At 45.1% G+C, this 19,912-nt stretch overlaps 1 protein-coding gene across 1 annotated transcript in view; it reads left to right on the top strand.

The window, feature by feature from the left end:
* The first annotated feature begins 287 nt into the window (after positions 1 to 287).
* Positions 288 to 19,912, top strand: part of CHRNA10 (cholinergic receptor nicotinic alpha 10 subunit) — a 63,390-nt gene continuing 43,765 nt past the window's right edge. The window contains exon 1 of the mRNA XM_078656265.1: positions 288 to 411. Coding sequence (XP_078512391.1) covers positions 304 to 411 — 108 coding nt within the window. The 5' untranslated portion in view covers positions 288 to 303. The remainder of the gene's footprint in view (positions 412 to 19,912) is intronic.

The following is a 19,912-nucleotide window of genomic DNA, read 5'->3' as shown; positions in this document are numbered from 1 at the left end:
CACTGTTGTGGCAAACTCCATTTTGAGATATTGCTTCTTGTAATGTATAATGGCGGCCTTGTGCTTTGTCTTGTATCAACCACATATTTGATTGAATTTTGTTTGCTTTATTCTTTAAAAAAAAATGTATGTATTCTTTTTTACTGTTTGCTTCATTCTTAACGACAATAGTCGTAAAACACATTGAATTGAACCGACTCTTGTGCAGTCGACTAACCTGATTTAAATTTCAGTATACTTACCTTCTTGGCTCTTTTGATTGCAGGCTGCCTGGGGGCCCAGGGGAAGTACGCCTACAAACTCATGAAAGACCTGTTTGCCAACTACTCGAACGCGCTGCGGCCAGTGGAGGACATGGACAAGTCAATGAACGTGACGCTGCAGATCACGCTGTCCCAGATCATCGACATGGTAAACGTTGAGTGTCGGGCGAGAAAACTCAGGTGGCGGGACATTAATGGACACAAAAAAAGGACTTTGGGTGTTCAACACTAAAATGTTACTTTATCTGCTATCTCTTCTTAGTGTGTAGAGTATGGCTTTCTTTCACACATCAATTGCACACTTAAACTTATTTTTTCTAGTTGTAAAATTGTGTGAGAAATGACTTGCAAAGATTTTATTACTGCCCACAAAGTGCAACTTAGTGTAGGTTTAAAAGAGCTTTGCACGGCCATCCTCTATTTCTCACCTTTTTCCTCCCCTTGTACTCCATTTCCAGTGGCGGCTTCTCCGCTATGGCGAGGAGTGTCGCCCCACTGCTTTTAAGCAATGTCAAGTAGAAACATAAAATTATAATAACTTTGAGTTATCATTTTATGCTTCATATCCTGCTGCTTTGCGGGAGGGGCTGCTCTGCTCTTGGAGCAGGGCAGGGGAGGAGTGGTTTGCCCACTCCTAAGTGCACAATGACTGGTTTGGGAGGCCTGAGAATGCCAAACAAACAGTCATGCACACTTTCCCTGTTCTGCATGCAGGCTTCATTACAGCCTGCATGGAGAACATGCCCACCCCTCCAGTCCCTGGCTGAGCGCCCTGTCATGGCGCTAAGACAAATCACAATACTGCATTGCATCATTGTTATTGGCTTAGGGGAGGGAGCCTGGCTCCCTACTTCCTGTTCCTGGAGTCGGAGGCAGGAGAGCAGGAGCAGAGATGCGGGAACTGACCTCAAGGTAACTCTATTTATTTTTATTCCCCCCCGTGCGGACCCTCCTCTGACCCCTCGTGACCCCCCAAGCCCACCCGCCAACCACGAGCGCCTCTGTCCATTTCTTAAACTCAATCATGTGAAAATGTCCACCTTTCCATGTCAGTAAATCTCTTTCTGCAAGCAAACTCAGATTTTTTGAATCAGGATACTCCATTTGCATATGTGCAATCACATTTTCGCACTCTTAGGGGACATCTAAGAGTGACAAATAATCAGTCCTTTGTGCCCAATTAGGCTAAACACACATCATAGCCAGTGGTATTGCTTAAAATCTGCCCTGGTTCCAGCCTTCCTGGACCAGTATTTGTCATCCCTGCCCTAAAGGCCTATGCCATCAAAGAGACCCATCCAGAGCAAAAAAGGACAGTTTAAGCCAGATTAATGAGGCAGCGAGACTAATTGGAACTTCAAATTACAATCTACATAAATTGTTTTCAGTAAATTCCTAAGGGGAAAGGCCCCTGTAATTTCATAAACTTTGGTCCTTTAGCTCACTAAATCCCCTTCCATTGTAACACTTACACTGGAATTATTTATTCAAAATCAGGAACAAGCCAATTCAATGATTTGCCAACTTGGGTTAAGATTTGCCCTCATTTGTGGACCCTACAGAGGTAGCCAACGAGGTTTCAGTCACAAGAGGCCAACAGGTGGAGCCCTTCCCAGTTCTGTACATCTGTGAATGTGGTTTATATATTTTAGGGTATTTCGTTTCTTTGTCACAGCAGTTCACAAGTATCTTTTATTTCTCCATTCATCTTTATCTGTGTGTTTTACTCTTTCCTGTGTCATGCACAGTTTTTCAGCCTTGTTCCTCTATTAAGATCCACCTTACACTTGTGCAGCTTCTTCTTAATTTATGCAAATGAAGAAGAAATCCTGTTCCACAGCGGGTAGCTTCAACATCTGGAGATCATATGAAGTGACAGGGAGTGGACTCCAGATGTTTCCCACTGGAAATGTTTCCCTAAAAAAGAATGCATGGACTTGAATTGAGACCTCAACTTCTGTCTTTCTTTAGTTTAATAAATGTTACAGGGCAAATATATTGCATCAGCACAAGGAGCAGAGAAGATCTAACAGCAATGAAGTAACAACTCACATATATGTACTATGGCTTATAGTAACCTGATTAGTGAACATGCATGTGGCAGTAGGAGAGAACACACGACGGAACATGTCTTCTGTGTTGTAGAATAACTATATGGGGTGTTTAATACGTAAGAGGCAGTAGGGTAATAACATTCTAGATATTGAAGATCTTTGAACGAATAATAGCTGTCCAGGTTGCTCACTGTTATCTTCATTACACTGAGTCCTACTCTTCGTCGATTCATTCCTAACCAAGAAAATGGCCACCCGCGGAGACCACCACCTTTACCGCCTAAATTTAAAAAATAAAAAATAAATCATGGATGCCGAGGACCTCACCAACTACAGGAGCACTGGGTAGTACACGGTGGACACCCCGCTGAACCAGACTCTGCTTCGCCCGTCAAAGGCAGAAGCCACCATACTTGGTTCGGGAAACATCGTTTACAACGCGGGGATTATATTGCGATGCCAATGCATTGCGGTTTTTACAACGCAAGTCGTTACAACGACTTGCGCTGGATGGCACTCTAGGACAAGGAATAGTATAATTTACTATCCAACACCTTCCCTACTGTACGTAGACTGGAGTTGGAATAGTAAATTATACTACTCCTAAGTCCAGCGCCCTCCAACACAAGTCGTTGTAACGACTTGCGTTGTAAAAACCGCAATGTAATGTACCGCAATGTAAATGTATGTGTTGTAACGTCATACATCCACTTGGTTCACCAGACGAGGGAGAAGACAGGCCAGGCCTGGACACGGGAGTGTAGGTCTCAGCGTAACAAAGATGCTACTACAGCCAAATCAGGGAGAAACGCTGTCACTCCTACCTGGGAGCCCTTGCCAAAACGCCTTCACTGCCGCCATCGACGCTGCTCCACCGCTGCCAGTCTCCTCCCCCCGCCGCAGCCTCTCACCATCAGTGCTGCCGCAGAGTGGGGGAGTGGGAAGACTACAACTCCCAGCGGCCTCCGCGACCGGAAGTCGCGTTGAGGCGGAGCGCGCCAGGAGGCGAATAAAAACGGACCTCATCTCCCGCGTCGCGGGAGCGCGCGGGGCCGCGCCGGGCTAAGCCCGGGCAAAGGGCGGGCCCTCTGTGGCCCTCAGGGGACTGAAGGAGACGGGGCGGGCCACCACCCTAAGTACTTCCCCACTCCAGTACCTTCGTAGAGGAAAGGGGCAGTAACTACTGTTCAAAGATGACCAAAACAACTAAAACACCGATGGCGACAAGATCTACCAGCAGACTAAAAACAGTGAGTACACCTTTGCCCACTATAACCGCCATAGATATAATGCTGCAAAAAACTATCAACGTTGTGGCGGATGCTATTCAGAACACCGAGAGGAGACTCTCCTTGACACCTAATCTATGCTTCCCTGATCTGTCTGCTCATACTACCTATGATGATCAAAATCAGGATGTCTCTATCTCATCCCAGGAGTCTCTACTAATGCAATCATTCTCGGAATTACCTAGATCACACATTAAGGAAAAACCCTCTAGCTCTTTTTCCTTGGAGTCATTAGCAAATAATCAGGATAACAGTCTTATGATCTTATCTAACATCGCAAAAAATGATCAGCAGACAACGGATATTCCCTCGACACTGGAAGTTCGCGCCGAGGAAAATGCCTTACCTGTCATTGTTTTAACAGATTCACAATCACTAAAACATCACAAAGCTCCAAAGATCAAACGGAAAAAGTCTAGAACTAAATTCCCGATGAGGAAAATCCACCTACCTCCGGGTAAACCCAAACGGTCTCTCAAAGACATGTGGCAGAAGAAAAGCTTAGTGGAACCCACTGGACCAAAACGTGGGGGACCCCTTCCAAACTCCCCAGATCTATACGACACAGATGGAAAATCTAAGTCCAATTCAGGAATTTCTGTAGTCAATGAGGAAACAGGTCACATTGATAAGAAGAGTACCATGAGTTTCCCCTTCATGAGAGAGATTGAAACTTTAATTAAAATACTTCTTCAACCTATTAGTCATCAGATAGATAACATAGAAAAGGCTTTGAGTAAATTTGAGAGGACACAAAATGATATATCTTCCAGTATTCTTAGATTGCTCAAAACAACTAACATTTCTTCTCTTTTTGTTCCCTCATCAACTACACTTAATGTAAAAAATTCCAAAAAAAATGGCAACTCAGTAAAGAACACAGAAAAACAAAATAAATCACAATCACAGAGCCTACCCACAATAGACCTAACATTAAAGTCTCAAACAGTCCCCAACCTCACTGTGAATATAACGACTCCTACATTCAATAAACCAAATAACCAAATAGACGAGGATGATGATGACAGTGAATGGGCTACAGAGGGACATCCACCAAAAACAAATACAGGTGCACTAAAGAACAAGAATTGCACGGCTTCTCCTAAAAATAACACTCAATCAAAAGAAATAGGAGCTCATCCTACTAAACCTATCATAACAAGCTCACTATCACATATCAATCTACCTCCACAGGCTAACCCCTACACAATAGTCATGATTGGGGTGCCCAAAGTCGATGTCAACAGGGAGGAAACGCGGGAGGGATTGAGGAACAAAGTAATGCAATGGCTCTCTACACATAGGCCTCTCCCTCAAAATATAATAGGCACTATACACCAAGTTAAAAGAGTAGAGTGGGTGGGCACTCGTTTTAAATCCACAGAGGGTGACTGTATTGTGGTCACCTTTAAACATCTAGGACCGGCAAAATTCATCGCAGACTGGAGGAGCCCGGGGACAAACAGCTTGATTAGGACTATGGGATTAAGTTATTTCTATCCAGCCCGATCAGATACATGTAGGAATAAAACCAAATATAACTACACCCAAGAAGGACGCCATATGACACAGCCAAATTTCCAACCCTGGCTGGTCCCTGCCCTACCCCGATTTGATAGCCCAATGGGTTTAGACCTCCACCCATACACTCACCCATGGGGAATTAAAGCATACAATCACCAATCAATTGAAACAGCTGAACGGCAAAGGCACGGCTTTTACCGTGCCTATAACCCTGCTACCGTACAATTTAATGAATATGAGTTTCCTACTGCTAACAGATACGATGTTCTCTACAACCACGACCAATTGGACGAGGTTGACTGACTGTCATCTGCCCAATTCCAAGATACACTTCCCGATAAAGCAAGGAATCCCTCAGAAAGCAAGACTAACGCAGTAAAAACATCCACCTCCTATGTAGTTTGCTTAGCAAATTCCACCCCCACGACGATATCGAGCTACATAGTCAGCCCCCGAGCAAATCAAGCTCATGCTCCGTCAGTGAACGAAGTAGGTAGTCCATCTAAAACCATAGCTTTACAACCTTACTCATCACTTGAGAACTCAAGGTCTAAGCATGTGACAGGGACCATCCCAGAACCACGCTCCCACTCCAGCATAAATCCAGAACTTAAATCAGAGCATATTACTTCTAACCCTATCAAAATACTGTCCTGGAACATTGCCGGATTGGCCTCTAAAATCAATGACCCATTATGGGTGGCCTTTGTTAAGAAGTACACCATCCTGTGTTTCCAGGAAACCTGGTTGATAAATGGCAACACCTTCATCGAGGGATTCCAAAGTTTTTTCGTCCACGCATCCCCTTCACCTAGTGGCAGGGCAAAGGGGGGCCTGGCAATATTTATCAGTCTGTCCCTTAAAATGCAGATTAATCATGTGCAGATGGATAGCAGGAGTATTCAGATCCTGACACTCAGAAGGGGGAAAAAAGTCATAACTTTGATTAATTTCTATAATTCTGTCGCAAATCCAAGTGACTGTAACATCGACAACCTTGTAAATTGTCTAGCTGAAAATTGGACAAAATTACCACAGGATAAAATACTCCTCGGCGACTTCAATACGCATATTTGCGGTAACCCTCTGTTGACAACTCTGGGATCGTTGGGCTGTGGTCTTAAAACAGGCCCCCACTTCACACACTGCCAACGTGGATCAAAATTGAACACTTTAATGGATTCCACGAATATGACCATGGCACTATCTTTGAAAGAGGACTCCTTTACCTTTGAAAATCCCACCTATAAAGGATCTGAGTCAGGGTCCATCATAGACCACATCCTTCTTTCTGCCGGTGTGGCCCAACAGGTTCTAAAGTTCGATATCCTTGTGAGCACCTATAGTGATCACAACCCCTTACATCTCGGGCTACAATGCGACTCTTTCGTACTCCAAAATAATATCAAGGATCCAGGGGTACTTAAGTCGGTTAATAACAACCGTCGCTTGAAATGGAATCTGATAAATAGTGACAAACTGTATGAGACTGTTGTCAAAGACTGTGAACCTGAACTTAAGCTCTGTGCCACAGACTCTGCTTCACCTGAATGCGTTCTATCCGCCTTTGCAGTGGTGTCCAGAAGGATAGAAATTTTTCTGACTGTAACTGCCAAGGGAACACCTGCTCAACACCCACGATGGTTCGATCATGCCTGTTCTTCTGCTAACCGCAAATTAAAGGCTGCTCTTAAAAACAAATCGAGAGATCTAGCACTGGTAAAGGCCCTTCGAGCAGATTACAAAAAAGCACTTGCCTCATGTAAAAAATCTATAAAAACTAAAACATGGGAATCTCTGCTCGATCCCTCAATTCTGGGCAACAGCTCAAAGTTCTGGAAAATAATTAATAAACCTCTTTTTCACGACCCGACCGCTGAGAGTCTCGGCACAGTCATACCAGAGAATGACTGGATCACCCATTTTGGTTCTATCTTTAAGAGCGAAGCTCCACAGACAACAAAATCACCTCATCCCCCCGAAAGCAGCCCTCTACATTTTTCTATTAAAGAAATTGAACTAGGGATTCTTGGTCTCTCTAGCAACAAAGCCCCGGGCCCCGACGGTCTTCCACCAGACCTATTTAAATCCAACATCACCTTATGGGCCCCAATCCTTACATCTGTCATTAACGCCGGGGCTGAAGTGGGAGCCCCTAAATCCTGGGGAGCATCCACTATTGTCCCGGTATACAAAAAGGGCGACAGAACAAAAGCAGTTTGCTATAGACCTATCTCCCTGATAAACTCTGTTACGAAGGTAGTGGGAGGGGTACTCTTAAACCGGCTGAATGCTTGGGCCAAGAAAAATAATATAATGACCCCAGCACAGTATGGATTCAGACCAGGACATGCAACAACTACTCAGTGTCTGAATCTATACCTAATAAGTGGTAAATACACCCAAGCAAGAGATGGAACATTGTATATGGCCTTTATGGACCTTTCTTCGGCCTTTGACTGTGTAGATAGGAGTAAACTATGGGAAATCTTGCAAAACATGGGCGTCGAAAATAATCTAATCAATTTCCTGGCTGACCTACATAGCGACACACGTGCTAATGTACGGTACACAAAAGACTTGAAAGTAACGAGAGATTTTAATATTAACCGGGGCGTCAGACAGGGCTGTATTTTAGCACCTCTCCTTTTTAACTTGTACATTAATGGACTCGAGGACTATCTGGTAAAAACTGACACAGACTACCCTCGTATTGGGAAAACAGGGGTGCCGGTCCTGCTATACGCGGACGACGCCGTTTTGATGTCCAGAACCGCATTAGGACTTCAAAAGTTGTTGGATTCTTTCTTCCAATTCATGTCCTCACGTGATCTGAATATTAATAATTCCAAATCTTTTATTATGACGGTTGGAAAAACCCCCAAAAAACGATACCCCTTTTCGGTTAACGGGGAAAGTATACCGCTAACAAAAACATTTTCATATTTAGGGGTACTATTTGACCACAAACTTTCATGGGGCCCTGCTATAAACAAAAAGAAAGGCGAGTTATTACGAACCAATTTTGGAATATTGGACTTTGCACGCAAATTAGGTAACACCCCAGTGTCCGCCATAATGAAACTATATCAGGCAAAAAGTGTCGCAGTGGCATGTTATGGGAGTGAGCTGTGGGGTTTCTCTTCAGTAGAAGCTCTGGTAACACTAGAAAATAATTTTTTGAAACAGGTTCTGAGCTTACCTAAAAGCACCGCTAACTTCTCTGTACATGAGGAACTGGGCTCACCGTACCTAGGAGACAAAATTGCTGCAAACCCCCTGCTCTGTTGGTTAAACTGTTGGCGCAATGCATCTATACCGCTGACACATAGTATCCTTGCTGAAGCCCTCACCTGGGAAGGACATCTTAAGATACCCTGGATGAATTATATTAGAAACTGTTGCAAAGACCTGGGCAGATTGGATCTATACCTAACACCACAGCATACCACAAAGAATGATGTTGATTTTGTAAAAAATACTTTCCTGTTAAAACGACAACTTGTCAGGGAAGACATCGAGATGAAGAAGTCCAGTGTTAGGAACCATATACTAACAAAGACATGTGTGTTCTGTGAACCATACCTATCATGGAACATTTCTAGAAACGACCGCTTTCTGTTGAGCAGATTCCGATTTGGTTTTTATCACTTGCTTTTAGCTGTGCCGAGTGGAGCGCATAGAGGTCAAGTGTTGCCAGCTTGCGGCTGCGACAATCTGTCTCCGCAAGACCTGGCTCACTTTTTATTTCTGTGCCCTTATTATTCGATTCCAAGACAAATGTTTTTAAAACCCTTGCTTACAAAGTTGAATTTTGTACAGATCAAGCCTGCACTTTTATATCTGCAGATGTTGCATGACGACAGCACCTTTTTTATCTGTAAGTTTTTAAAAACAGCCCGGAAGGTCAGATTAAGTATGGAAGGATGATTCCAAGACGACCTGCACTAAACACGAAATCATGTCTTGAACAGGCACATTTATTTTTACTGGTCTACTGCATTTTTTACTCTCTCGTGAATTGCTTACTTTTAAAAATGTTTATAAAATTTTTTGAATGAATTGTATAACAATGTACTTATGTGCTTTTATGACTGCTTCTATGACAGTCGAATAAAGGATTTTTGATTTGATTTGATTACTCGTAAATTGCAGGGTCTTCTGGATTGAGCCCACACATGGTCCAGTTCACAAAGGAATTCGTAAATTTGCACCACGTGTTCATTTGCTCACACTGGTGCTGGTTCACTACTGCCAGGAATGGAAAGCTACCACTGTTGGAAGTGTCCAGGAGGGCTCCTGGGAATGTGTACGGTATTCCTTATTATGTCTACATGTAGGAAGCCCTGCATGTGAGATTGTACATAATGTAATGCAGAAATGGTTTTGCATTGCTGTAACTGTACATTTAAGTTTTTATCATTTTTATTCCTTGGGAAGACAGGTCCCCTTCTTAAACCCCACTTTCCTAAAACCCTGGTGGACTCCCCCTTATGTTCCTATCATGTGGGTGACTTTACTCCATTTGTAGGAGTAAATGTGCGAATGTGAGGGACGGAATGGATCATTGAAAGTTGTGCGAATAATACCCATCAAATCATGAATTTGTGTGCCTTTTAAGGACATCCCCTCCCTGGAAAATCCCACCCCATACGCCTAATTGGGGATCTACCTGTGAGTATTATTACTCCACACTGCGATACTATTGTGAAGATTCACCAATTGTGAATTGCTTGGCTAGAAAATGAAGCCAGTTACATGTGTAAGTTAAAATACATGTCCAAATAGCTTTGTAAATCAGGCCAATAGGGTATAGCATTGATTCAAACTGATGCTACACAGTGGGCATCCATTCCACACTGAGCAGAGCCAATGGTGCCCACATTTAACCCACAGTGTGAAACGAATGTGTGTGTGGGGAAGCCCAACAGGCCACTCTACAGATGTCGATCAGGGTCATAACACAAGATTCAGGCCAGGGTGTCATATTTGCCTGAGAGGAAAGACATACAACTGGATCTGGAAACCAGGGCCATGCTGGCTCATAATCTAAGATCACTGCTAAACTAACCCGCCAACTCAAGGTGGCAAAACAAAATTGGCTCTTGCCCTTGTGACCTGGGTCAGAAAACAACATTCCTGATTCCCTGAAGGCTGATGTGCGATCCTGGTACATTCATATCGCCTTTTTATGTCCAGTAAAGGACATTACGACTCCCCCGATTGTAAACGTTGGACTTTTGCTAGAGAGGATAGTCTGATTTAAGCAGGAATAGGAAAAGATTCTGGGAACAATGGGGCCGATTCACAGAACTAATTTACAACAAAATCCTAAACTTACTACTTTTGGTATTCACAGAAGGCATTTAGTAGTCTTAAATTAGGATTTTGTCTTAAATTAGGATTTTGTCTTAAATTAGAATTTTGTCCTAAGTTAGGATTTTGTCTTGAGTTAGGATTTTGTCCTAAATTAGGATTTTGTCTTAAATTAGGATTTTGTCCTAAATTAAGATTTTGTCCTACATTAGGATGTTATCTTAAATTAGGATGTTGTCTTAAATTAGAATTTTTTCCTAAATTAGGATTCCTAATTTAAGACAAAATCCTTCTAAGACAAATCCTAATTTAGGACAAAATCCTAATTAGGACAAAATCCTAACTTAAGACAAACTCCTAATTTAAGAAAAAATTCTAATTTAAGACTACTAAATGCCTTCTGTGAATACCAAAAGTAGTAAGTTTAGGATTTTGTCTTAAATTAGTTCTATGAATCGGGCCCAATGTCCAGGGAATGATGCAGCACCAGCTCCTCAGGATGAAAACTCAGGTCCAAACTCTGAGACGATAAGATGAAAAATCTTGATGGCTGACACTAATAGCAGCTGAATATCTTTAAAGGGTCAACCAGACCAGATAGGAGACGCTGATCTTCAGGCAAAGATCCAGAGTGGGGAAGAAGGGTTGTACCATAAGCAGAAGCAACTTAAACCCACAACATAGGGTGAATAGATCTCAGTGCACTCTGCCAGTGACCAGGAGCGGATATCCAAGAGAGGAACACATCACAGAATTGCACGACAAAACCATGAGACATATCAGTGCATCAACATTTTAATGCTGCACAACGCTGGGAGTAGTTACACAAAGTAGATGTAAAGGATTGCAGGACAAAAATCACTACTTCCTACGACAAACCCAACGCTGGAGACTGTGACACTCAGTCAGTGGCGGCTTCTTCACCAAGGCGGAGGAGCGTCGCCCCACAAGACAAATAAAATGAGAATAACATAACATTATTATTATCATTTTATTTTTATGGTACTGGCCCGGTTTTGTTTAATGGGTGGGGTGGGCTGTCAGCCAGCAGGGGGAGGAGTGGTATGTGCACTTGAGTGTGCATGACGATTTGGCCAGCCATCTTGGGCCAGCCAGCCTGTCATATGCACTTTGCATGTTCTCCCCCCAGGCTGCATTACATTGAACTGAAATAGTATTACGGCCAAACCACGGCGCTCAGACCAACCACGACGCTGCTATCAGCAGTATCGTGATTGGCTGGCAGAGAATGGGAGCCTGGGTGTTTCCTATTCCTGCCGACGGAAGAAGAATGGAGGAAAGAGGGAGTCCAGGTAAGTGCAATTTTCTTTCTTTTTCTGTTTTTTAGCCTCCTCCCGCCTGCCCCTCACCCACCGCACCACCACAGTCCTATAACAGCCGCCACTGCACCCCGTTCAAAGGCCAACAACATCCGGCAGGTGGTTATCTGAATCAGAAGGGTAGGTCCCCTGAGCAATGGAGAAGCTGATGAAACATGCACTTCTGACCCAAGCTCACTTCAAGGATGGAAGGACATGTACAGAGAGCTCGGTTGTATGTTCACAGAAGTCAAACGCAATATATGTTTAAAAAAACATAAATTCACTGACAAAAACAATGTTAAAGTGAGGTTATGGGTAGAGCCTCAATGTAAACCTAAACAACCTCGGAAATTCGCTTAAAAACCAATAATGTACATTTATTGTTGTGAATTCAAGCCGAAAAACTACTGACCACACCAAATACTAAGCATATTGCGTCACAATAACGGTACCAATCAATGAAAACATTTACATAGTAATAAAACAGCACATACTTAAACTGATCAATAATATTACATTCACAGTCATCTCTTTCATGGAATTAAAGGTAATATGATGTGTAATCTAATCTGTAAGATTATTATGACATCTGTCACATCAAAGATGAGGACATGAGAACTGCATTTGGTGCGTGAGTTAAGGCTTCCCTGGCAGTTGGGTGAGTTACGGATGTATAGCCAACCCTCGCTTGTGAATTTCAGTGAGTTTTCATGTTGAATTTGCAACCATAATTGTACTTTACCTGTGGGTTTCAAAGTGAATTTATGAAATTGTTTTAAAAATATATGGTAAGATATTATAATCAACTCACTAATCCTATAGATTATTTCAAAGCTACTTATACACACACACACACACACACACACACATATATATATATGTATATATATCTATCTATCTATCTATATATATATCTATATATATATATATATATATATATATATATATATATATATATATATAGATATATATATATGAGATCCCACCACTCCCATCTCCCTCCATCATTTCCTCTCTCCTTGTTGCCTTTAGAAAGGATAAACAAGAGACCAACTTCCTGCCCGTAGACACCTTCTCTGGGCCTTCCTTCCCTCCACAAAAGTTTAATAATACATTGCGTGACATGCTTCCAGCCTTCCACACGACTCTTGTGGCTTCTGTTACGAAATATTCAATAAAATGTTTTATTGCAGACAGTACAGCCAGATCCCTTGTGTGACCCTCCACCAATATTTAATAAAATAGCGGGCACTCTGCCTCCCTCCCCCTCTCTGAGCACTGCTCTGACAGCCAATGTCTTTGTCAGCATGATTGCCCCCCTGTCGATAGAGGCAGCGATGCACTGTTTCTGAGGGTAGTTACAGGCCCAGGGCAGGCAGGGAAGGGTGGTGGGTTCACAACTCCTCCCCTTCCTCAGGTCTGGGGTGACCCATGGATGGTGGGGAAGCAAGGGAGATGGTGGCACTGCACCTGCCCAACCGCCTTATCTGAGGAGACTGGGGGAGGTGATGGCGTAGACCCCCATATTCCATGTTGCCGGGGGTGTGTACATACCTGTGGGATGTTGGGAAAGGTGCGATTGATGAAACAGCATACTTTTTTATGACAGAGAGAGAGTTACTTCAGAGTTGTAGAGCAGTCTACTCATACTTTCCATGTGCTAGCGCTTAATTTGAACCGGTGGTCGAAGTTGGTGGCTCCGGCACTTATTTTTGGGGACCAGGACTTACTGTTCATCATCAGATTTTGACCCAGAGCAAAAAAGAGAAAGGCATAAAAAGGAGGAACAAAAGGAAAAAATCAAAACTGTGACAAATGGAGAAAGCAGGGATGAAAAAGAACCTGCAAGAGTGAGATGAAGAGACAGGAAGCAGAGGGTCTGGAAGACAGAGTCATGATGGTGAATCAAAGCTAGACAGCCTTGGGTTGGGCATTCACAGCCCTCCTTCGGGCTGGAGCCTGCTACTGATAGACTTCACTGTACAAACCACATTTTGTTGGATGGGGAGGAAGGGAAACACCCTCCTAGGAACGAGAATAGTAGTCAGGGTGGAAGATGTTGGGGGCCAAGACAAGGTTAGCGCTGAGCCAGTGGCGTAACAAACCTTGAGGGGCCACCCCTGCAGGATAAGTGAAGAGGCCCCCTCCGGACTCAAGCTAGAGCTCCCCAGCAGAGGTGCGGTGCTGATGGGGCCCCCTGGAGGGTGAGGGCCCCCCCGCAACGCGGGGGCTGCAGGGGCCTGTGTTACGCCCCTGCGCTGAGCTGTGACGTGTTTACAGCACTGCAGCAATTACCCACCACCATTACCCTCCAGGGAGGTAAGATTTAAAAACCCAATTAGGCGCCACATTCAGCACATCTGAAATTCAATGTCCCCATGGGGCCTCCTTTATGCAGAGGAAGAAAAAGCGCGTAAGGGAGCCGCAGTGGTAAGTGATGTCCTGCGGCAGAGCTGTCGCAGTCCAGCGAGCACCTTGGGTTGTGCCAGTGGCCTGGGCTGGAAGTCATTTTAACCTCTCACCATGACAGACTGAAAATCCCAGAAACACTGTCTTGTCCCTTGTGTGAGAGAATGTATCTGTGACCCTCCTTTTTAGGGCTCGGGCCTACGTCACACGAAGTGGGGCGGGGCTTCCGAGATCTAATGTTATAAAAAGTTCAGAAAGGGCTGTGGGCTGCCGCATTCCAGAAAGCGCGCGGTTTTTGCGTGTGGTATTCTTCCATGTGAATGGTAATTGGTCCAGGCAAGGCTGTGTTTAAGTAAGGCAGCACGCCATAGGGCTTTGGAATTTTTGCAATGTCCACTTCCTGCATAAAGTGTTCGGACACGCGCAGAAGAATACATAAATCCTCAATTACCAGCTGTCCGAGGTGCCGGTAATTGAAGGCAGATGGTGCTGGGAGCGTGTGCACTGATGTGTTTTTTTTCCCTTGAGCTCTGTGTGCGCGCCGGCAAACCCGCGCCTGCTCTTTGACTGAGGTAGGCTAAACAAGCATTGGCAAAGCAAATAGGACTCTCCTATACAAAATCTGTTGGTTTTGTCAGGGATATGTTTAGCCATGTTGTACAGCAGGCTGGCTGCTATGCAGCACAGCTGAAAGTTAAAAAACAAGCAAAGTGCTTTGATAAGCACTCGTGCCCACTCACCCGAACTCAAACTTTTAATGTCAAAATAGAAGATCACTTTAATTTACTGCCCTCATAACAGACCCCTTGCAGTAGCTCTCGTTGTCCTGTTACCAGATCCCTTGCATCTTCCCAGCTATTGCCAGATTCCTCACTCGCTCCCTGTCTCGTCACCATGACTCACTCTCTCCACCCTTTCATAAAAAAAACACTCCACCTCGCTTTCCTCTCACTGGGAGCCTCACATTTACTCTCACAGTCCGGTTACCAGATTCCTACTGTCGTTGTACCAGATCACTCATTGTACTATCATTCAGTGTCCTATCATTAGAGACTTGCTTCACCCTAATGTTTATACCAGTTTTTCAAACTCATTCCCAGATCACTCACTCACTGCCCAAGCAGACACTGGTACATCCTCCTGTGACCAATGTCAACAGTTCCCTTTCACACAAAGCCTTCGCAGATCCCACGCATTCACTTCCCCCTCACACCTTTTCCCACACCTCCTGCTTCTCATACAAGCCTAGCCACTGATTTCTTGCACTAACAGCCTTCTCCTTTTCACGCACACTTCACTCCTGCTTCATTTCCCTTTTATTTTTCTGCCCCAATGCATTTCGTTCACTCATTTAACAGAATTATATTGTTTTTCCCTACAAAGGGAAGGCCTCCTTTACTTTGTAAAGAAGATATGGTTTATCTTGTAAGCAGGTATCTAAAAAAAAAATGGGTGCTGCTCTCAGAAATACATTACTTTCAAAATCGCATGTACAAATTGCATGACCTTTATATACAGAGCTCAGTGTGAAAGATGTGGCTTGTACACACCCAACCATACACACCCAACCATACACACCCAACCATACACACCCAACCGCACACACCCACACACCCGCACACAACCGCACACAACCGCACACAACCGCACACAACCGCACACAACCGCACTAACCCACACAACCGCACACACACACAACCGCACACACACACACACAACCGCACACACAAACAACCGCACACACACACAACCGCACACACACAACCGCACACACACAACCGCACACACGCACGCACACACACAACCGCACACACAACCGCATGCCCACGCACACAACCCCACGCACACCACCACCACACACCCGCAGAGTAGTGAGTGCAGAGTAGTGAGGGCAGAGTGCAGAGTAGTGAGGGCAGAGTAGTGAGGGCAGAGTAGTGAGGGCAGAGTAGTGAGGGCAGAGTAGTGAGGGCAGAGTAGTGAGGGCAGAGTGCAGAGTAGTGAGGGCAGAGTAGTGAGGGCAGAGTAGTGAGGGCAGAGTAGTGAGGGCAGAGTAGGGAGGGCAGAGTAGTGAGGGCAGAGTAGTGAGGGCAGAGTAGGGAGTGCAGAGAAGGGAGTGCAGAGTAGGGAGTGCAGAGTAGGGAGTGCAGAGTGCAGAGTAGTGAGGGCAGAGTAGTGAGTGCAGAGTAGTGAGGGCAGAGTGCAGAGTAGGGAGGGCAGAGTGCAGAGTAGTGAGGGCAGAGTAGTGAGGGCAGAGTAGTGAGTGCAGAGTAGTGAGTGCAGAGTAGTGAGTGCAGAGTAGTGAGTGCAGAGTAGTGAGTGCAGAGTAGTGAGGGCAGAGTAGGGAGTGCAGAGTAGGGAGTGCAGAGTAGTGAGTGCAGAGTAGGGAGTGCAGAGTAGGGAGTGCAGAGTAGGGAGTGCAGAGTAGGGAGTGCAGAGTAGGGAGGGCAGAGTAGTGAGAGGAGAGTAGTGAGGGCAGAGTAGTGGGGGCCGAGTAGTGAGGGCAGAGTAGTGAGGGCAGAGTAGGGAGGGCAGAGTAGTGAGGGCAGAGGGCAGAGTAGTGAGGGCAGAGGGCAGAGTAGTGAGGGCAGAGTAGTGAGGGCAGAGTAGTGAGGGCCGAGTAGGGAGGGCCGAGTAGGGAGGGCAGAGTAGGGAGGGCAGAGTAGGGAGGGCAGAGTAGGGAGTGCAGAGTAGGGAGTAGGGAGAGGAGAAGTGAGTAGTGAGTAGAGTAGTGAGTTATGAGTAGTGAGTAGAGTAGTGAGTAGTGAGTAGAGTAGTGAGTAGAGTAGTGAGTAGTGAGTAGTGAGTAGAGTAGTGAGTAGTGAGTAGAGTAGTGAGTGCAGAGTAGTGAGTAGTGAGTAGAGTAGTGAGTAGTGAGTAGAGTAGTGAGTAGAGTGCAGAGTAGTGAGTGCAGAGTAGTGAGTAGTGAGTGCAGAGTAGTGAGTAGTGAGTAGAGCAGTGAGTAGTGAGTAGAGCAGTGAGTAGAGTAGTGAGTAGTGAGTGTAGAGTAGTGAGTAGAGTAGTGAGTAGAGTAGTGAGTAGAGTAGTGAGTAGAGTAGTGAGTAGTGAGTGCAGAGTAGTGAGTAGTGAGTGCAGAGTAGTGAGTAGTGAGTAGAGTAGTGAGTAGAGTAGTGAGTAGAGTAGTGAGTAGTGAGTGCAGAGTAGTGAGTAGTGAGTAGAGTAGTGAGTAGTGAGTAGAGTAGTGAGTAGAGTAGTGAGTAGTGAGTAGTGAGTAGTGAGTAGAGTAGTGAGTAGTGAGTTGAGTAGTGAGTTGAGTAGTGAGTAGAGTAGTGAGTAGTGAGTAGAGTAGTGAGTAGTGAGTAGAGTAGTGAGTAGTGAGTAGTGAGTGCAGAGTAGTGAGTAGTGAGTGCAGAGTAGTGAGTAGTGAGTAGAGTAGTGAGTAGAGTAGTGAGTAGAGTAGTGAGTAGTGAGTGCAGAGTAGTGAGTAGTGAGTAGTGAGTAGAGTAGTGAGTAGAGTAGTGAGTAGAGTAGTGAGTAGAGTAGTGAGTAGAGAAGTGAGTAGTGAGTTGAGTAGTGAGTTGAGTAGTGAGTTGAGTAGTGAGTAGAGTAGTGAGTAGTGAGTAGAGTAGTGAGTAGTGAGTAGAGTAGTGAGTAGTGAGTAGAGTAGTGAGTAGAGTAGTGAGTAGAGTAGTGAGTAGTGAGTAGTGAGTAGAGTAGTGAGTAGAGTAGAGTAGTGAGTAGAGTAGTGAGTAGTGAGTGCAGAGTAGTGAGTAGTGAGTAGAGTAGTGAGTAGTGAGTAGAGTAGTGAGTAGAGTGCAGAGTAGTGAGTAGTGAGTGCAGAGTAGTGAGTAGTGAGTGCAGAGTAGTGAGTAGTGAGTAGAGCAGTGAGTAGTGAGTAGAGCAGTGAGTAGAGTAGTGAGTAGTGAGTGCAGAGTAGTGAGTAGAGTAGTGAGTAGAGTAGTGAGTAGAGTAGTGAGTAGAGTAGTGAGTAGTGAGTGCAGAGTAGTGAGTAGTGAGTGCAGAGTAGTGAGTAGTGAGTAGAGTAGTGAGTAGTGAGTAGTGAGTAGAGTAGTGAGTAGAGTAGTGAGTAGAGTAGTGAGTAGTGAGTGCAGAGTAGTGAGTAGTGAGTGCAGAGTAGTGAGTAGAGTAGTGAGTAGTGAGTAGAGTAGTGAGTAGTGAGTAGAGTAGTGAGTAGAGTAGTGAGTAGTTAGTGCAGAGTAGTGAGTAGAGTAGTGAGTAGTGAGTAGAGTAGTGAGTAGAGTAGTGAGTAGTGAGTCCAGAGTAGTGAGTAGTGAGTAGAGTAGTGAGTAGAGTAGTGAGTAGTGAGTAGTGAGTGCAGAGTAGTGAGTAGTGAGTAGAGTAGTGAGTAGAGTAGTGAGTAGTGAGTGCAGAGTAGTGAGTAGTGAGTAGAGTAGTGAGTAGAGTAGTGAGTAGAGTAGTGAGTAGTGAGTGCAGAGTAGTGAGTAGAGTAGTGAGTAGAGTAGTGAGTAGAGTAGTGAGTAGAGTAGAGAGTAGTGAGTGCAGAGTAGTGAGTAGTGAGTGCAGAGCAGTGAGTAGTGAGTAGAGTAGTGAGTAGAGTAGTGAGTAGAGTAGTGAATAGAGTAGTGAGTAGTGAGTGCAGAGTAGTGAGTAGTGAGCAGAGTAGTGAGTAGTGAGTGCAGAGTAGTGAGTAGAGTAGTGAGTAGAGTAGTGAGTAGAGTAGTGAGTAGAGTAGTGAGTAGTGAGTGCAGAGTAGTGAGTAGAGTAGAGTAGTGAGTAGGACATCACAGGCAGCAGCTGTGCAAGCTTCTTACACTCACAAGGAGACCACAGGCAGCTGAGTTGCAAGCTTCTCCCACTCACAAGAAGGACATCACAAACAGCAGCGGTGCAAGCTTCTCACACTCACAAGAAGGACATCACAAACAGCAGCGGTCCAAGCTTCTTACACTCACAAGGAGACCACAGGCAGCAGAGGTGCAAGCTTCTCACACTCACAAGAAGGACATCACAAGCAGCAGCGGTGCAAGCTTCTCACACTCACAAGAAGGACATCACAAACAGCAGCGGTGCAAGCTTCTCACACTCACAAGGAGACCACAGGCAGCTGAGGTGCAAGCTTCTCCCACTCACAAGAAGGACATCACAAGCAGCAGCGGTGCAAGCTTCTCACACTCACAAGAACGACATCACAGGCAGCAGCAGTGCAAGCTACTTACACTCACAAGGAGACCACAGGCAGCTGAGGTGCAAGCTTCTCCCACTCACAAGAAGGACATCACAAGCAGCAGCGGTGCAAGCTTCTCACACTCACAAGAACGACATCACAGGCAGCAGCAGTGCAAGCTACTTACACTCACAAGGAGACCACAGGCAGCTGAGGTGCAAGCTTCTCCCACTCACAAGAAGGACATCACAAGCAGCAGCGGTGCAAGCTTCCCTCACACACTCACAGCAGGTACTTTGCCAAGGCAGCAGCAGCAACAGAGCAAGAGTCCCTTATAAAGAACAGGCACAGCACAGAGATGCACAATGCAATCTTCTCATACTCACAGGCAGCAGCTGTGCAAGCTTCTCACACTCACAAGAACGACATCACAGGCAGAAGCAGTGCAAGCTTCTTACACTCACAAGAAGGACATCACAGGCAGCAGCAGTGCAAGCTTCTTACACTCACAAGGAGACCACAGGCAGCAGAGGTGCAAGCTTCTCACACTCACAAGAAGGACAACACAGGCAGTAACGGTGCAATATTCTCACACTCACAAGGAGATCACTGGCAGTACACACCACATGAA

The sequence above is a fragment of the Lissotriton helveticus genome, chromosome 8 (assembly GCF_964261635.1).
Source record: "Lissotriton helveticus chromosome 8, aLisHel1.1, whole genome shotgun sequence".
Classification (NCBI taxonomy): Eukaryota; Metazoa; Chordata; class Amphibia; order Caudata; family Salamandridae; genus Lissotriton; species Lissotriton helveticus.
The sequence above is the reverse complement of the archived record's forward strand: the minus strand, read 5'-3'. Positions and strand labels throughout refer to the sequence as shown.